General features: G+C 47.5%; 1 protein-coding gene and 1 long non-coding RNA gene across 8 annotated transcripts in view; one reads left to right on the top strand and one right to left on the bottom strand.

The window, feature by feature from the left end:
• FAM120B (family with sequence similarity 120 member B) overlaps positions 1 to 11,793 on the bottom strand; it is a 71,595-nt gene extending 59,802 nt beyond the window's left edge. For 3 of the 7 annotated variants that reach the window (XR_002125893.1, XR_002125895.1, XR_002125894.1), the window contains exons 1-2: positions 11,709 to 11,785; positions 8,529 to 8,671 (exon numbers count right to left, since the gene is read on the bottom strand). Coding sequence is in view for 1 of the 7 variants with exons in the window: in XM_019659477.1 (XP_019515022.1) it covers positions 8,529 to 8,555 (27 nt within the window). In the remaining 6 variants the exon portion in view is untranslated. Of the gene's footprint in view, positions 1 to 4,600; positions 4,744 to 8,528; positions 8,672 to 11,708 lie in introns of all 7 variants that reach the window. The other 4 variants (XR_002125896.1, XR_002125899.1, XR_002125897.1 and 1 more) reach the window with 3 other exon arrangements.
• A 5,433-nt stretch (positions 11,794 to 17,226) lies between these two features.
• LOC109391696 (uncharacterized) lies at positions 17,227 to 19,948 on the top strand. Its single transcript, XR_002125900.1, has 3 exons — positions 17,227 to 17,571; positions 17,674 to 18,282; positions 19,423 to 19,948. It is a non-coding gene; the product is annotated as an uncharacterized LOC109391696 (long non-coding RNA).

The raw sequence follows: 19,948 nt of genomic DNA, 5'->3' as shown, positions 1-19,948 counted from the left end.
ATCCCCACATGGGCCACTGAGTTGTGCCCTCCACAGCTAGATTGAAACAACTACTTGACTTGGAACTGATGGGTCCTGGAAAAACACACTGTTCCCCAATATGTTCCCCAATAAAATTTTTTTAAAAATACAGTACATGAAAATTCACTATGCCAAACATTTGTATTTATAACATCTGAGGTGGCGAATAGCTGACTTTGAATGGAAAACTGCCCACTCTAAAATGTAAAACCATACAACATATGTTGTAAATATTTTGTAGGGTGTCAGATGGTCACACGTCTTGTTAGGGAGACCACTTCATGGACGGTGTAGAGCCTTGATCACTGCACTGTACACCTGAAGCTGATGTTGTATAATATTGTATGTCAACTATAAGTGAATATATATATAGTCACAGGACGTGGAGTGTAGTGTGGGAGTGGAGTCAATGGACTATGATAATTGTAATAGATATGTATGATATCGGGGGGGGGGACTGGGGTGGCGGATTGGGGGGGTTGTCACTTTGAGGGGTAAAAAGTATAACTATTGCACTGTGTTGTACACCTGAAACTAACTTAAAAAAATAATAAAATAAAATAAAATAAAATAAAATAAAAACAAAAACATACAACACAGTTCACAGAGCTAGAATTCAAAATTTGAAAAAACCTAAGTAGGTACTTTATAAGGCGCGAGATGTCCTTGTGTATAATAAAAGGTATGATATCAGACACTGTCCGAGTAGGTAATATCCATTGAAGGTCACAGAAATCCCATGACGGCATCTTTTACCGTAACGGCCTATTCCTTTCACTTGGATTTTTTTTTAGAGTCATCAGGACTTAGTGTCCTTTGATAAAACAAAACAAAAACCCTTATTCTGCAAACAGCAACACAAGAACAAATGATGCATCCAGCAGGCTTCGGACAGAGGGCAGCACAGCAGTCCGGGCCACAAGCGCATCAGTCACAGCTCCTGTGTGACAGCAAGCTCACCCCCAGACACGCTGGGCACTCAACACAAAAGGTCTCCAATCTTTCAAACAGCCATGACAGGTAATAATCTACATGCATCATTTCACAAATGAAGAAACTAAACAAATTACCAAGCTGAGAAAAGGCACCATCGCAGGGTTATCATTTAAGAATTGACTGCTTGGGCCGGCCGAGTGGCGCGTTGGTTAAGAGCTGGCTTGGGACACCAGCTCTGTGCAGCAGGGCCCTGGTTCGGATCCCACATGAGGGCCAGTGACACTGCCCTCTATAGCTAAGATGGTGAACAATAGCTTGACCTGGAGCTGTGCTGCCGTGAGTCGCTGGCGACAACGTAGGCTGCAGTGGGCTGCAATGGGCTGCCGTGAGCGGCCGGCAGCCAGCATGAGCTGCCAAGAGCCGCCATCCAGTGGCCGGCGACCAATCTGCCTCACCCAGGAAGAGCGCAATGATAAACCAACATGGGCCAGTGAAGCGACGTCCTCAACTAAACAGAAGAACAAACAGGACAGCAACTTGTCTGTTCCCCTTCCCTGATTCCCCAATAAAATCTTAAAAAAAAAAAAAAGAATTGACTGCTTGTTAATGGACACTGGTCCCTATCAGTACCATTTCAAGTTATCTTTAATAGCTGTCAATGAAAACTATGTAAAAATTGAGTGGACACACACTCATAAATGGGCAGCCCATTCATGCTGAAATTTCGGGAAGTCCTGCTCATTGTGAAAATGTAACAGAGAACAGAGGGCACGGATCCATACACCCCCAACACTGCACAGCTATGCCTAGCAGAACATTTCTCTTGGGGACCTCACCAAGGGATGTGAGTTCTGACACAGAAACTGGACTTCGAAGCGTGATTATTGCAACCATTAGGTGGCCCCACAGGTTGGACCTCTGGGCATAGATCCTGCGCATCCAAAGGCTGCATGTACTTCTCCAGCAGCACATTCCACCACGGGGGGTAGGAAGGCGCAGGTTTGAAAGGGGGCGCAAGAACAAAAGAAGGGTGAGAAGGCTTAGACTTCACCATCTCTCTCTTGGCGGACATTTTGGAAAAAGCAGGCTTGCTGATAAGCGAAGCAAAAGCAAACCTTAAAATCTGGAGTCTGTCTCGGTTTCCACACTGAGGATACGCCCCCTCTTTTCACCAGGCCCCAGGCTGGGTGCTGGGCATGGGCTCCCAGCGAGCCCCCAGCAGCCCCTGGGAGCTGCCCCCTGGCCCTGGGTGCTCTGGGCACGACAGAACCTGTCGCCCAGCCCCCCATGAGGCCCCATTGGTGCAGCAGCTCTGTCACATATGGGTGGCTGCCTTCCCTCACCGACTAAAAGGGATTTTTGTTTCAAGCATTTTTCTACTAAAACTGCAAGTAACAACACTGAGTTTCTCAAAACACTCTCCTCTATTTTGCAAGTCGGGCTCAGCTCTGCCCCGATTTTATTCCAATGTTTTCCCTCCTTCCTCACCCAGGAGTGAAAAGCTCACTATTTTAATGAAACACACACACTGGTTTTTCCTCTTTCACACTGCCAGTTTCTCACATTTTGAATCACAGATTACTTCAGGGATGTCACCTACAAGGTGCTCTTCAATGACATTTACAAAGACAAGTTTAGAGAGGCAAAGATTTGGGAACTTGTGACATTAGAGGACGCCTTCCAGTGTTTCAGCTCCTCAAAACATTCAACGCTCCCACTGCTCTTACTGCAATTAGTGTGCTGGAAAATGAAATGCTTAAAAGATAATTTTTGTGGATACTACCTTTTTAAATATTTCTTTGTTTTTAAGCCTTTTATTGCTAGGAACATATACTGAGTTTTTTCATTCTCTACCTTTAGATAGCTTTTAAGATAATTACATACATATATAATCTCATTTATTCTACCTGCAAATTATAAGGAAATTTTCATTAGAAAGAAAGAAAACAGAAGTTCTCTCTCATTCGCTAGAAGTCTTAGTACCCAAAACACAGCCTGGGAATCCCTTCCATGAATGAGCCTCTCCAGGCAGATGACGTCACTCTGTCATAACCCCAACACCTGCAGTGTCTGGCATGCAAGGGGCCCAGTATTTGTGAATGAATGAATAAATGGAGGCATCAAAGCGCAGCTGTAGAGAAATCAGGAATCAACGAGTTTATAGACTCCAAATGTGGGCAAAGAGCGCATAAGAAGTCCAGTCTGGCCCTTGAGCCGCCGACAAGCTGGCTTGGCAACAGCATCAGTGTAAGAAATATAACGAAGGAGCTGCCGCAGGCGCACAGGGGAGCGTGTTACGCAGGAGGTGGCCTCGCTCCTAGGAATGGCTTCCTTCTCCTCACAGCCAGACCAACCCCAGCAAATTGGGTCACCCGTAAATAAGGAAGTGGACAGAGGAGAAGTCCAGAAGCTCCTTCATTCAGTCTCTACATGGACAAACAGAAATGAAGAGTGGCATGCCTCGCTTGGCAAAAACCTATCAACCCTACCTGTCACTGACAGGGTCACAGACTACACATGCAGTCAGTCTGGACACGGGGACAAATAGGCTGAGAGAGGCAGGGGACACTTCCCACGTGGAGAGTGGTGTCTGCAGGACAACCAGGACCAGCAGTGTGGCCACCTTAGGCAGGCCATTGCCCGTGCACATACACGCTGACGAGGGGGCCAGTGAGGGATACTGGTTCAGGGGCCTTTGGAGAGCTGGGGTTGACCACAGTAAGCTTTTCTGTAGGACACAAATCAGGTTAATGTCTACAGAGCAAAACCATAGCCTTTGGGTTTATCTTCACCAGATATAGTCTGTGTACAAGACAAAAATCTAGAAATTAACATGTAACATCACAAAGTTTGGGCTCTGAGCAAGAGTGAACAGAAGAGAGAGGGGCTCATCCCATTACAAAGTTGAATAATGTTGGGTGAATCTGTTAAATGGTCAAGGGCAACAGGGACAAAACATTTCTATCCTGTGCTTCATTTCCAAGGCTTAGGTAATTGTCCTTTCACTGGTAACGGGCTGGCAGGGCCTGGCCCTCACTGAGGTCCCCTCATGCTGGTGTGGCGGATCTGAGGCCGCCCTCCTCTCCTTTCCTCCCACTGACCCCACCCAAGAGAAATCCACAGGGACCCCCAACACAGAATCCCAAGAGGTCTGTCCCATGCCCGCACATGGCAGTGTTTGCTCCATGTCTACTGAGTTTTGACGGATACGCGAACAACCAGACGAATAAGTAAACGAAGGGTGGCTGCCTTGATGGGTCTCCATGCTTCAGGGACCTCCAACAGGGCTCATACAACACTGACAAAGACGCCGTCCTTGGCCCAACTCCAGCAGGCTCCTCTGGGCCCTCTTCTCCATGGGGCCTCGACCTCAGGTTCATAACCCGCCGAGGCCAGTGTTAGCAGGAGTCCTGACGAGTCAGTTCAGAGAATCCCCCCTCGATATCTGATCAAAACCCTCAGCCCCTACTCTTGATTCTCACGGCCCCTCACTCCACTTGTGGCCATAAATCCCGTCTTTGGCATATTCGAGGTGAGTCCCCTTTATCTCCACACTGCAACAGTCTGGAATAAAATCTTCCTTACTGTTTTAAGTGTCAGGATAATTTTTTCTTTCACAAAGCCTGTGGCTATTGCAACATACCCAACATGCCTGGGTTTAGATGTCCAGACCCGGATGGCCTGGAGGAGCCTGCAAGTCAGTGTTGCCATGACCACTGGCGCCAAGAATAACACTAGAGCACAGCTCCTGCTGACACGCAGTCATGGGCAGCAGATCCCATCCAGCTGTGTGCAGGGAAGAAAGGCAAACGCTGGTCAGTGCTGACAACAAAAGGCTCTAGAACGAAACTGCTGAGTTCAAACTCTAACCTCCACTTCCTAGCAGTGAGACTCTGAGAAACTTATTTTCTTATCTGCAAAATGCTTCCGAAGACCTACCCTATAAACTTCTGTGATGCAGTGTTATTTAGATTATAAATTTATTCATCTAACATTTCTCATTAGTTGCCTAAACTTTAGTAAAATCTGCCCAGCACCAGTCAAAATTCTTAAATTATATCAAAATTTAAAACAAAGCCATATGGGGCCGGCCGAGTGGCGCGATGGTTAAGAACTGGCCTGGGACACCAGAGGGCCCCGGTTCGGATCCCACATATGAGGGCCAGTGACACTGCCCTCTACAGCTAAGATGCTGAACAACAGCTCGACCTGGAGCTGGGCTGCCATGAGTCGCCGGCGACGGCGTGGGCTGCAGTCCCTGTGGCAGTGGATTGCCATGGGCTACCGTGTGTGGCCAGCAGCCAGCGTGAGCGGCCAGCAGCCGCAGTGAGCGGCCGTCCAGAAGCCGGCGACTGAGCTGCCTCGCCAGAGAAGAGCGCAATGATGGTGCCAACATGGGCCAGTGAAGCAACGTCCTCCACAACTAGACTGAAGAACAAAAAGGACAGCAACTTGTCTGTTCCCCTTTCCCCAATTCCCCAGCACTGTTCCCATCCCCCCAATTCCCCAATAAAAATCTTAAAAAAATAAATAAATAAATAAATAAAAAATAAAATAAAACAAAGCCATATGCTTCCGAGAGTCACTGGCAACGGCGTAGGCTGCAGGGAGCTGCCGTCATCCACTGTGAGCGGCCGTCCAATGGCCGATGACCAATCTGCCTTACCCGGGAAGAGCGCAATGATAATACCAACATGGGCCAGTGAAGCGACGTCCTCCACAACTAGACTGAAGAACAAAAGGACAGCAACTTGTCTGTTCTCCTTCCCTGATTCCCCAGCGCTGTCCCCACCACCCAATTTCACAATAAAATCTTTAAAAAAATAAAAATAAAAAATAACAAAGCCATATAAATGTTAGCAATGGTTTACTAATTTAGGGTTTTTATAAGCTAGATTACTTTTTAATATTGGGACTATTTATTTGTACATTTTTTTTCTGATTAAAAAGATAGCCATGTTCTTTGTAGAAAATTCATTGACAAAGAGAAAACCTACTAATCTCACCTTCCAAAAATAATGGCTACAATAAATATTTTAGATTACATATTTCTGCTTTTTTATTATTGGTTTTAAAAATTGGGATCATACTTTTCTGTGCTTTATTTTGTGTCTTAATTTATTATGAATATATTTCCAAATCATTGTTAACCTCTCATGGTGTCATTTTTAATAGATGCACAAAGTGGATGTAAAATGAGTTATTTGACCCTACTGTTGAGTATTTAGGTTATTTCCAATACTGCATGCCAGAAGCAAGAATGCGAATCATATCCATGTATAAAAATCTCTGAGCACATCTTGGGTCACTTCCTTGGGATAAATCTTAGGCATGAAACTGCTGAGTCAAAGTAAAAACACATCCTGGTAACTTTTCTCCAACAGGTCGCCCATCTATAGCTGTAACCCTAACACCCAGTTCTCCTCAATACCAGGGTAACTTTATTTGAACATAAATCTGGTCTACACAGTCAGCAAGCAGCTTCACGTCAGTCACCACAGCGACACTAAGCTATGAACAAGACAGACATGGCCCTGGCCACTTGTAGCTTCCACTGCAGCAGGAAAACATCCCAAAGGCAAAAAGCACAAGGGCAGAACGGTAGGACAGAGAAGGGCAGAAGAGTGGTGACTCTTCCGTGGGAGACACAGCCCACATCTGGGAACCACCACGGCCGTCCTGAGGGCATTCCGCGTGAGACAACGAAAACGCAGAAAAAGCAGGCAGGCAAGCCAGGCAGAGATGGGAGAACAGCGGCAGGAGACATGAAGCAGGAGTAACACGAGATGTCTTCTTTTTAAAGTCCCTAAGGTGTCTTTTTTATTAAATGGATGTTTCCAAGATGCTTAGAATATATGTGCTATTAAGTAGTTTAACCTGCAACTTTATGTACATTATAAATGTGTTCCTCAAACATGGACAAAGGAAAAAACAAAGCCAAACCAAGTGTGCTAGAACCTCTGCTCTAAGTGAAGAGTGAGGAAAGAGGCTGCAGCAGACAGGCCAGGTGGCAAAGAGGCTCACAAATCACTCATGTGTTCACACTTCGTCCTAAGGGAAATTGGGTGACATTCACGGTATTAAGACGTGCGTTTTTATTTTATTTTTATTATTATTATTTTTAAGATTTTATTGGGGAATTGGGGGAGGGGAATAGCGTTGGAAAATGAGGAAAGGGGAACAGACAAGTTGCTGTCCTTTTGTTCTTCAGTCTAGTTGTGGAGGACGTCGCTTCACTGGCCCATGTTGGTATTATCATTGCGTTCTTCCCCAATCAGGCAGATCGGTCGCCGGCCTTTGGACGGCCGCTCATGGAAGTGCACGCCCGCTGCCGGCCAGCCCCACTGCAGCCTATGCCATTGCCGGCGTCTCACAGCAGCTCAGCTCCAGGTCGAGCTGTTGTTCACCGTCTTAGCTGTAGAGGGTGCAGCATCACTGGCCCTCATGTGGGATCCGAACCGGGGCCCTGTTGCACAGAGCTGGTGTCCAAAGCCCACTCCTAACAAACACGCCACTCGGCCAGCCCAAGATGTGCATTTTAGAAACACTGCCCTGCCTATGTCATGGAGGAGGGGTGGAGGCAGGCAAGACGAGATACACAAGAGGCTATCGTGGACGCTGGTTTTCTGGCTGCCCAACACCATTCCTTTTCTGGACGAACCCTATTTCCCAATGCAGAAAACAAAGGAGGGCAGACGACCCTCTGCTGCCCTGTCCCTGTCCCAGTGAACAGAAGGCATGAAATGTACCCTCTCACATCTGCTCCATAAATATTCACCTCGTGCTCCAGGCCCGGTGCCAGCAGCTGGGGACACGACAGCGAACAGGACAAAGTCCTGTCCAAGACGTGAATCTCTGAAGAGGACGGCAAAGGCTCAGGGGCCGTCAGAAAAGGACAATGCACGGTGTGTACACATGTCAAAATGCATCAGACTGTACACTTTAAAATGTTTCTCTGTTCTGTGAGTTTTCTGCGAAGGATACAGCTGCTTTTTCCATCAGAAATCCCACAGCAAACAGGCCCTCTAGTCCTGCGGCACCGTATCAGTCTTGTTCCTATTCCATTAGAAAAGGCATGCTCTGCCGGCAAAAGCAGAAGGGCTGGTTGCTGTGGCAGCCAGCAGGTGTGCTGCGTTAGGTCACCTGCCTGAGGCCACAGATAGTGACAGTAATGCTGGGATTGGAACCCAAACCCACCTGCCTCCAAAGCCTGTGGTCCTCTTACCAGGTCACACCCCACCTGACACTGCTATATTTCAGTGATCAAATCACTCACTGCAGAACTTAGCCCAAAGATCGCCTTTCCTGAAGGTTCTCCCAGTCTCAGGGGCCCTGACAGATCGGGACTGAAGGAGCAACCCAAAACGCTGGGCCTGGGACTCTCCCACCCACTGTAGGGCGACAAAACCCCTTCTAGGTCGGTCAAGATGGTATAAAAACAGTGTCACTGACCAGAGAAGGCAAATGTGTGTACACCTGCAAAATTGTATGCCTCATTTATCCAGAATTCAGGATAAGAATCACACAGAAATTTTTAAATTCATGAGTTAAAGCTGAGACGATTTACTCACAGGTTTTCTCAGGCTCTGATGTACCATCTATGGACTAGTTTGTACCCGGTTCTAACAACGATCCCTAAGCCCACAGCAGAGGAAGTATGGGCGGGCACTCGAGGCAGACATACTGACCACGGAAGGAACGGCTGATAGCCGACCTGCAGAAAGGACAGGAAAACTTTAAAAAAAAAAAAGACTGAAAGACACAAAAACTCCAAATACATAATAGGGAAACAGCTATATTTGCTTCTATAGCCCTGACACTGTTTACATCACAACATAGCAAATTATGTTTAAAACGTTTACTTGAGATTACAGAAAGCTTACATCCCTCAGCACATTCTATTAAGAAACATGGAAATAATGTATTTTGGAAAGATTTCCATCCTAAATGGGAGATGAGTGCTTCATGAGCAAAACCCCAAAATTAAACTATCCAGAAAAGTCTGCAGTTCATAAAGAGTTACTTTCCTATTGCCCTGCTTGACAATGATTTTATTATTGACTTCACGGTAACTTACAGAAATCTGTACTGAGCTCACTGGGCTAAAGCACTCATGGGGACAGTGCCCAACTGACACTTCCAAGCCCAGCGTATCTCTGTGGATGCGTGCAGCCAGACACGCATGCTGTAGGGTATGACTGGGTCCATCGTATCGTCAGCGTTCTGCAGTGAGACCTGACTTAAGTGGGCTCCTCCTTATCGAGTGGTATTTGTTTGTAAGACAAGGGTGCTCAGGAGCTGGCTTCTTTGGCTTGCGAAGGCCCTGATTTACTGCCCAACTGAAGACAAACCATTTAATCTCTTTGTACGGCATTAATTTCCTTATTTGTAAAAATGAGATGCTTTACTTCTCAATTATGTGGATTTTAAACTACTATTATAAAAGCATCTAGAAATATCTTATTGTATTTACATAACTTAAACCTTAAGTAACATTTTAAATCTCTGAAAATTTTCCAAAAGAACCTTACAAAGAAACAGATGTCTAAAAACAAGTTAAAATAGTTATTTAAGGCCGGCCGAGTGGCGTGTTGGTTAAGAGCTGGCTTGGGACGCCAGAGGGCCCCGGTTTGGATCCCACATATGAGGGCCAGTGACACTGCCCTCTACAGCTAAGATGCTGAACAACAGCTCAACCTGGAGCTGGGTTGCCGTGAGTCCCCGGGGACAGCGTAGGCTGCAGCCCCTGCTGCAGTGGGTTGCCATGGGCTACCGTGTGTGGCCAGCAGCCAGCGTGAGCGGCCAGCAGCCGCAGTGAGCGGCCGTCCAGAAGCCGGCGACTGATCTGCCTCGCCCGGGAAGAGCACAATGATGGTGCCAACTTGGGCCAGTGAAGCAACGTCCTCCCCAACTAGACTGAAGAACAAAAAGACAGTAACTTGTCTGTTCCCATTCCCCCAATTCCCCAACGCTGTTCCCAATCCCCAATAAAAATCTTAAAAAAAAAAAAGTTATTTATACTTGTTATAAAGTGCTATAAAAATAATTGATAGCATAAGGGTTGCCTCGTTTTCAAACTAATAAAAATAGGATGCCATTAACCCCTCTGCATTTCCAGTGTACAATCTTAGTGTCCATGGAGATAACACTTGCTTTTATGGTCTCTATGAAGAGGCCGTTCCTTCTGACCATGACCCTTCCTTGAAGGGACACCCCAGCAGTGACATGACGGAAGAACGCGTGTGTCGTTGCAGAGGCGCCTGTGCTGAGCGGCTGGTCTCTGCCAAGTCGCTCCCTAACCAGAGCCACTGAAGCCAGATTACAGCAGGAGTCCGACGTACCACTCATTCCGACTTTATCGCTCAGCCTCAGCAACAAGCACACACAAGGAGTCCCAGGGGGGAGATGAAAGTCTCAAGGACAAAACAGATACCCAAACAGCAGGACACGACAAATGGCCAGTTCCGTGGCAATCCAAGTTGTGTAGGGCCTGAAGCTTAATGGGATTTGGGGTCCCTCATTTTTTAAAAAAAATACAAAATTATACACAGAAGACCACTGAGATCCTTCCCAGTTACTTGGAAGAGGCCTGTGACCGTGAGGAAGCCGGAACTTCATTTGCTTTACAGTAATTCTGCCCCATAAATGACACCCAGGATTCAGGTTCTGAGCGGGCAGAGCCTAAGGACGCCGAAACCCACACACGCGCCCCGGCTGCCACTGGACCTCGGGTGTGGTGTGCGGGCGGAGGCCTCTGTGTGTCCGCAGCGTCAGGGTGAGACATTACGCGGAATCACTGGGGAGCGAGGCGGTCGGGAAGGGACGACACCGAGGGCCTGACGCCACTGCGCGACGGTACTACCGCGCGGTGACCGTGCTGGCGGCGCTTCCCACGAACACGACCAGTAAGGACAGCAGCGCTGAGGCTGAGACGAAAGGCGCGGCCAGGGCAGCGGACACCCCTGCGGCAGAGCTGCCGGGGCGGCGGGAACGCGACACGAGGAAGCGAGAAGGCTGCGGCGACCCCGACAGCCGGGCGCACGTGGCCGGGGAGCTGCGCCGCACACAGGGCGGGACGGAAACCAAAGTGGCACGAGGCGCGGGGCGCTGCCGCAGGCCGGACGCCTCAGCCACTCGGGGGCGGCAGGGGCGCCGCTCCCCGCTCCCCGCCCGGCGGCCTGCAGGCTCCCCGCGCCGCAGCCCCGGCTGTCCTCGTCCCGCGCTCCCCACCTCTAACCGGCACCTTCGCCCGAGGACGCCAGGCTGTCTCAGCCTTCCATCCGGAACCAACGTTCCCTCCGCAGGGACGACGCCCGTCTCGCTCCCAGACTCAGCTCAGACCCCTCCTGCGGAAACTCCCCGGCCGACAAGCGCCCCCTGCCCCCCGATGTCCCCCCCGGCACTGTCCGGGTTCCCTGCCGGCACCGAGCCCGTCCCCTCCGCTCCCCGAGGACCTGGCACTCGCCGGGAGCGGGACTGCGGGGAGGGCGGCCCAGGGGGTTGGGGGCAAAGGCGCGGTTTTGAGACGCCTGCGAAGAGGTCGCCTCTCCGGTGACGGACAGAGCAGCCGGGCCGCGGGGCACAACCGAGCCGACCCGAGACGGCCACACACCCAGGTGGGAGGCGGGCGCCGGGAGGGGCGGGCGCCGGGGGCGGGCGGTGACGGCCGGGGGCCCGGACACCCGCCACGGGGCTCCCGGCCGGGCGGCCGCGACGGCGCAGGACCGCGAGCGCAGCCGGCCCGGCCCTACCTAGAGAAGCGCCAGCACAGCGGAGACGCGCGCAGCCCTCGGCCCCGCCGCAGCCGCTCGCACACTTCCGCTTCCGCCGGGGGCGCTTCCGCTCGACGGACCGCCCTGCGCGGGGGCGGGGCCGAGTCCCCGAGCGCAGCAGGAGCGAGATGCGCAGGCGCCGGGGTCACGGCGAGATGCGCAGGCGCCGCGCCCGTTGCCGGGAAACCGCGCTGTGCCGCGTTGGTCGGCGTCCAGCTGTCCCGGCTTCCCGCGGGCGCCGGCAAGGCGCCGCCCCTGCCACCCTTCGCTCCGGGGCCTGCGCTGCCGGGGCCGGCGGGCGGCGGTCCCCGACGCCGCGGTTCTGCGTGAGCGCCGCGTCCGCGCTCCTCCGCCCCCGGCCGCGGAAGGGCTCCCTGCGTCCGCGGGAGGCGTGGCCGCTCCCGGAGTGCCGGGCCGGGGCGCGCGTGCCGGCCGTGACCTTGGGCGCGTTGTTTAACCTCCGCCCCGCGGCTTCCTCTTCCGAAAAGCTGGAGGGTCGCGGTGCTTCCAGATGAGCTTCCGAGGGTCGAGCGGAGCGCTCGGCCCGGAGGGGCCGTTGGTGAGGAGCCCGCGCGAGCAGGTCTTCATCACCGTGGAGCCCACGTTTTCTGAGGGGCGCGCCGGCTCCGCTGCGGGGTGTCGGCGAGGTCCAGGGCGAAGGGCAAGGGCAGGCGACGGAGCAACATGGTTTGGAGGAACTTCGGTGACCAGGGTGTGCACACGAGGGAGCAGAGGCAGAGAAAACGGGTGGGGGAACGGCTCCGGCTTACCGAGGGCGTTTGGAGTCTAAGCCACCGTCTCGACCTTATTTCTGAAGTTGCTTTAAGATGAATAAAGCTCCCATTCAGGACACGCTCTTTTGGGCTCAGAGACAAGGCAGTCTTCAGACTACACACAGCTCTCGTTCCTCTTACCTGCAACGCCACCCTTTTCTCTACAGCCAAGAGAGCACTTTGGTAGCCAAGCGAAAAACCAATCTAATTTATTTTTTTTTTGGATTATTGACAAACTTCAATTATTAATAGTACCCAGCTACTTAAGATGCATCCCAAAAGCCATCTTGACACAATCTATCTCAGGACTGCTGTAAGCCCCAGGGAGCAAGGGTCAGGGAAGTAAAATGATCAAATGTTGTTCCTTCAGAGTCTCTTGCAAAGCACATGACAGATCAAACACTCAGAAAGAATTACCAAGTCGAAGCGACACTATATGTATGTATTAGACAGTTGGGGGAGGAATCTCTCCATTTCACATACAAGGCTTTCGTTTCCTGTTGGTATTTGTTTCTAAGTAAAATCAACAGTGCTGAGCACCTATTAATGGCTGGGTGCCATAGAGTGACAACAAGAAGTGTGTGAAATGATCTAGTCTTAAGGCGCTCACGTTGTGGTTGGGGAGACAGACATACATTACATTTAGAAAACAAGCAAAGCACAGAGTAAGGTTTATAATGTGCATACGAAGAAGGCGGTGAACAAGTAATGTACAAGATGAGCCCAAAAGGAAGGCTGGGATCTGAGACAGGATCAGAAAAGGCAGGGCTTCAAGGCAGAGAGAGCAAACCTAGGAAAGAGATGGAAGTGATGTAGGACATTTCTTGTGCCAGGGTCGTAGTCTCGTGAAGTGGGAGAATGGAGACACGGACCAGAGAGGTAGAGTTTGTAGCAGAGGGTAGTTTTATTGAAGCCAGAGAAAGGTTACAGCTCCTCGAACTGGGATGCCCACTGGCTATGGTAAAACGCTTGAGTTTTATACTTTTCTTTCTGCCTGGGAGGGGAATGCTGGAATGCTAGTGCCTGTCAATAAGGTGTTTATCAGATTTGTTCTGTTGCTCAGCCTTGGGAAGGCCTTTCATAAAGTTCTTCAAAATGGCTTTGTTGCCCTGGGACGTGATTGATGTCTCTGTTCCAGTATGAGGGAGTTATACTCATAACATTGAAAAAACGGCTGGTGTAAGAAATGGTCAGTATTTTATCTTTGCTCAGTCTACCAGGTAATTCCTGACTGTCTGACGTTATACTAACTAAACTGTCTTAGAAGTAGGAATTCAGGTGGCGTGAGGGAGGAGACAGGGACAGCGGATTTGGGGAGCAGGAGGCTCACAATGATGGGCAGTGGAGGCAGAGGGGGACAGGCTGCCCAAAGCCCTTCTAATCACCTTATGTGAGTCCTACCACTTGGCAGTCCTCATCTGCCTGCCCCACAGGGCTTCCAAGAAGCGTTTCTGCCTCCTTCTTAAATATACACAGATGACCAAGGATCAACTGACATTTGAGGAAGACCCTCAGAAAAAAAAAAGGAAAAAAACAGGAACTTGGAGGGAGAAAAATGTTCTTAAAAACTTTATTATCTACAGTCTCTGAAGATAATACTACACCTGTAAGAGAAAGGTATATAAAAGAACATTCAGAAAATAAGCAAGAGCTCTTGAAAATTCAGAAAGCAATAACTTCAATTTTAAAATTGACAAAAGAAGATAAATTTGGTAACTCTCAGATAACAAAACAAGATGGAGAAAGAGAAAACATAAGAGGATTAGAAGATTAAGAAGTTCAACATCTGAAAACCAGGAATTTACGGGAAAGAGACCAGAGAAAATGAAGAGGAAATTACTCAAGAAATAATTCAAGAAAACTTCCCATATCTAAAAGACATGTTCTCATATTAAAAGGGCACAGCAAACACCCAGCACAACAAACATGAAAAGAGCCACACCAACGCACATCATCACAAAATTCAGTGATAAAGAAAAAATCTTAAAAAGTTTCCATAGGAAAAAATAAAAGGGTCACACTAGAACAACATGGAAATTCTCAATAGAATCTCAAATAGAAGCTGAGATTCATGGAGCATTAACTTCAACATTCTGAAGAAAATAATTTTAATATGGAGTTCTAGTCTCAATCAAAATATTAGTTAAGTGCCAGGGTAGAATACAGATATTCTCAGATGTGCAGCTCAAAAACATTATCTACCAAGTACGTTATTTCAGAAACGCACTGGAAGATGATCTTCTCCAAAATTAAAAAGTCGAGAAAGAGGACTACTTGGGACCTAGAGAGCAGGAGACTCCAAGTGAGAAAGAAGAGGGGTGTCCCAGGACAAAAGCTAGACACCATGCGTATGAGAGCAGGAGCCCCCTGGAGACATATCTCCAGAAACAGTGTTACACATTAAATAGCGGATGTGTTTGAATATTTAAAAAGATCTGCAGAGTTTGGTGACAATAAGTACTAGACACATAGGAAAGTCATTAAGCAAATAAGGCCATTGTTGAGTCCAGGAAAGGCAAAAAAATTGTACAAAAAATAATGTAATCATAGCATGTGCCTCAGCTATGAATAATTAGGATTGATTACATAATTTTAATCAGGTAAATAGTGAATGGTAATTTAATCTAAAAGGATGCCGTTACTATTTTTGGAAAATGGGAATGATCTTAAATGTGTTTATAAACATGTGTTGAGGGGGACCAAATTTTGCCCAAAATATGCTTTTTGGAATATTGATTTTAAGCTGGTTATTAAGAAACAAAAAAACCTCAGAAAACACCTTTGACCCTCCCCTTGACCTGCCTAAAAGCAATTCAGATAGAAAAACCTGCTTAAAGGAGAGACCATCACCTTAGCATCATAATATCCCCTGAATGTGGCAGACAGGGAGGAAGCCAGCAGAGCCTGCCTGCTGAACTCCCCTCTGGGCCCCATTGTTTCTGGGTGGCCCTGCAAGAATTTGTTTACCATGTGTTTGCTCTTTCTCCTCTACTTTGTCTTTGAAATCCCAGACTGCTGCCTACTTCTCCTTTGTCCAAAATGGCACATGAACCTCAACTTCCAATGCGCCATCTCAGGCCTCATGGCACGCCCCCCGCGTGCACATCATCATAAACTTTGGGCATTTTCTCCTGTTAATCTGGCTCATGTTAAGTAGATTATTAGCCAAACCGGAAGAACCTAAGGGTGGGAGGAAAGTTATTTTCATTTGCCCCCCACAGTGTAGGGTATCAGGTGACAGAGTTATATCCTCACCTACTGGAGTCAGGAAATCCACAGACTATATACACACCTGAAAAAGAAAGACAAAGCATTAGACACTAAGTGAAACAGAGGAAGGGCGTGGGAGTGGAGATGTATGGTGTGCAAAATTGCCATTTTTTGTTATAAATCTAGGTATACTATTTGAATTTTAAAATCTGCAAGCACACTACTTAATAAAAGCAAACTTTTTAAATTTAAAAAACTGGTTAACTATTACAAGTGGTTGTAAGTGGCACAATTGTTACTGAAACCCAAATTTGTCTAAACCCTAAAGGCTTTAAAAAAAATTTTATGGCTACAACGCACTACAGTGAAGGAAAGGAAAAGCCGAAGATTACTTCCACATCTCTTTTCTGGAAGACGAAAAGACAAGTTGTACATAGAAGTCAGTGTAGCAGGAGCAGAAAATAAAAATGACGTGTGATTGTTCACATCCTTTGCCCCACCCCCTCCACACCACTCAGACTTGCCAGTCACTAGTGGGCACATCAGATTTTTTGGTTTGGGAAAAATCTAAAAACAGGATGGAGAGTTTATGTAAAAGGGAAAAATAGGGAAGGTAAGAAAGGAAGAAAAGAAAAACTGTAGGCTGACTAGGGAGAAGCTAGGAATTGAGGGAAAGTAAGCTGTTAAACAAAAGGCTTCACCTCAACTGTGAGAGAAAAAACATGGAGTAGGAAGTGAGTTCAGGGAAAGGACGGGCATTGGGACAGGCTTTCTTGGTAGCAAACTGATCCTTTAAGTAGCCTTCAAGGCTTATTTGGAATCAGTTTTAACTTTATTTGAATGCTGGACTGAATTTCTTTGAATGTTGCAACCACATGGGCCCAAGATTTTATCTGAATAATAATAGTTCACCTTCCAAAAACTGGGAAAGAAAAAAGCCACAACCATATTGTTGACGAAAAACATCCAGCCTAAGAGAAAATTTATGAGTTTATTTGAGCCAAACTGATGACAACAGATTGAGAAAATGCTCCAGAAAATGGCCCTTTTGCAACTTATTTTTCACATTAGAATCAAAGGAGAAAGTTTACATGAAATCCATTGGTTGTAGATTAAGGGGGTGGGAGAAAGCAAAGTGGGGATGGGGGTGGGGGGATCTCTTGGATTGGATAAAAAGTAAAATGGAGAGACACTTCTTTTACATTGGTGGGTACAGCATAGTTAATAGCATTTTACAACACATAGAGACATTATTTGGGGAACAAGATAACAATGAGGGATTTTGTAGATTCCTGCTCTGGCGCAGTGCGTTGTGCCCCCTGGGGGGGGGTTCCAGAAATAGAGATTACTCTGATATTGTAAGGGTATGTTATTTTAGATGCAAAAAGACTACAGACAACCTCACTTAAGGTAAAGATTGACCTTTGTCAAGGAAGCTACAGGCCAAGGATGTGACTTCCCGCCATGGCCCACCTTAGTTAGAAATTTTTATGTTCTCGTCATCCTATGTGGTTATTTTCAGTTTCCTGAGCTTGTCAGGTTACTATGTGGCCCCTTTTCTGTCCACAATATAAACATGCTAACTTCTACATGGTTGGTCCACATTTACTACTACTGAAGTGTTTTACTGCTGATAAAAGGCGTCACATAGAAAGAAAACGTCGCTCTTCCTCTTCTGGACATCCTATGTCTGTCTGTGGCTTTGGGGCACCTGCAGGCATCATTCAGCCAGCAAAGGGGGCTAACCTATGGCTGAAGCCCCCAGCCCAGAATGGAAGAACAGAAAGAGGGAGAGCCGCTTGGGCCTTGACGACGTGGTGGGGCCAAAACGTGACTAAGACAACTCGACCCCTAATTCCGTGAGTTCTAGGCGATGGTATCTTTTCATTATTTTATTTGAATGCTTAACTGAATTTTTCTACAGTTGAGAGTATTGAATTAGGGTTTTCTGTTACTTGCAGGTGAAAGTCGGTTTCAGCTTCTGTCCATGAGGGAATAATTCCTACAGAATTCGTCCTTCCATGCTAAATAACTAGAAAACTAGACAAAATATATGGTTTTACTATTTTCAAACAGGAGACAAGAAGTGAAAGATGGAGAATCTTGAAAGAAGGGAACAATGAGATAAACCCGATGACTGCCCTCATTTTTTGCCTAGATCAGCAGAGAAAAACCAATGAAACAAAAGGCTGGTTCTTTGGTGAGATCAATAAAACTGATAAACCTATAGCTATACTGACCTCAATAAAAACAGAGAAGACATGGATTACCCTTACTAACGATGGGAGAGGGTATCACAGTGTTACTTAAACCTTAGGGTTAAAAGGAGACTATTTGAACAACTTTAGATGAGATGCAGAAATTCCTCAACCCATACAAATGACTAAACCTGACCAAGGAAAAACTCAAGCACCTGAGTATTCCGATATTTATTGATTATATTAAATTTGCAAGTAAAAACCTTTCAACAAAGGAGAGTCGAGGCACAGCTGGACACACTGATAAATTCTCTCAAGCATTTAAGGAAGACATTTGTCCTACACAAACACTTTCTGAAAATAAAAGAGCAGGTAAGACTTCTCTACTCATTGTATAATTTACATAGTGGCAGAAAGTGTTAGAGCAAGGGCTTGCTGTTCGTGCCATGACGTCGGCTTCTGAGAAAAGAAAAAAGCCTTTATTTGGGAGCCCACTGGCATGGGACAGGAGGCAGGGCTCGGGTCTCTCTCCCTAACCCAGGGTTCAGGCAGGATTTTAAGGAGTTTCAGCACCGGGTCTTTCTGGACAACAGCCCTTCGCCTCAGAAAGGGTTTGGCGGGTCAGGTCCTGGTCACATCCCTGGCCTTTGGTTCTGTGGGGGGAGCTGTTAAGGGTTCTGGTGTCACTCAGAGTGACATTTGTAGGTGGGGTGGACTTTGTTTCCGGGTCTTGTTAGAAACAGGATAGGACCGGTTTGAGCTGGTTCTGTGGTTACAAAAGCAGCTCTAATTTCATTTTGGACTTCCAGCCCCTATGTGACCAGTGAGTGGATGAATGAACAGATCAGTATACGGAGTGGCCTTCTCTCCGCCACGCGCCTGGGGCAGCTGGTCCCCACACTAGCCCCAGCTGTGACCGGTGATCTCCAGGACAATCCTGGTTTCCGTGCTTGCTGGGCTGTGGTTGGTTCAGCGGTGGCCTGTGACTTAGCTCCAGCCACTGAGAAACACTGTCACTGGGTCCTTAAGAACTTGAAAGCAGCTCAGTTTCTTGCCTCAGCTAACCTACCAATGTTAACAGAAACATTTCCAAGTGTCACCGAAACAATTCATAGTTTGTGATCGTTCCTGAAAAATCTGCTCACCAACCATGCCCCCACTTACCTGGCAACAGCCCGATGTGTACATTTTTAAAGCATTTTACAACTCCCCGTTAGTCGTGATTATGACTGACAAACAGCCCCTACCCTGTTCCCATTTTCCTTAAAGAAAATAGCATTTTGAAAACAAATCTTGACGGTAAGCCAGTGCTGTCTCCATTCTTTTCCCTGGGAGGTGGTAGCTAGCGGGGAGAGAGTAAGAGTTAAAATAAGAAGGAAGGAAACTGGAACAGCAAGGCATGCAGCGGCGTTAGAACGTAGGTCTTACGTTTTGAGATTAAGGAATTGTGTTGAGCTGAAGGTGAAAAACATTTGCCTAAATTTGTGCCCTCTGTTTTTCTCCAATACTTAGGCTGTTTATTGGGGTCCCTTTCTCTCCAGCCCATTTACTGGAGCGGGGCTTTGCAAAGCTCGTCTCCTAGCAGCCGGACGAACGCAGAAGGCCCATTCATATTACAATGGACGGAAAGGAAAGAAAGAGCTGCGTTTGTTTAAACTGCCTCTGTCTTCATTCACAGCCTGATGTCCGTGTGCATTGTGACACCCACAATGGCCGTAAAGGACTCATTGTGGCTGAAAACAAATCAAAACAGAAGAAGGGGTGCTAAGATAAAAGAGCCATGCAACAAAATTGCTTAAAAAATCTAAGTCTTACATCTGAGATTTATGTTACCTTTTGGCTGTGTGGCCTATTGACCAGTGTTTATAAAAACCACTAGAGTTTAATAAACAAAAAGATAAATGGGAACTTTATGGACATTTTTGAAGGCGCTTACACAGAAGGGATGGGTCTGCCGGGTTGCTCTGGAAGCTGTTTAAGAATTATCGCTTTTTGTTTGCACAACATTTGGGGAGCCGCGCTCCCACTTTGTGTTTAC

Source organism: Hipposideros armiger, unplaced genomic scaffold, assembly GCF_001890085.2.
Source record: "Hipposideros armiger isolate ML-2016 unplaced genomic scaffold, ASM189008v1 scaffold_299, whole genome shotgun sequence".
Taxonomy (NCBI): Eukaryota; Metazoa; Chordata; class Mammalia; order Chiroptera; family Hipposideridae; genus Hipposideros; species Hipposideros armiger.
Note: the sequence above shows the minus strand (reverse complement) of the source record. Positions and strands in the feature narration are given on the sequence as shown.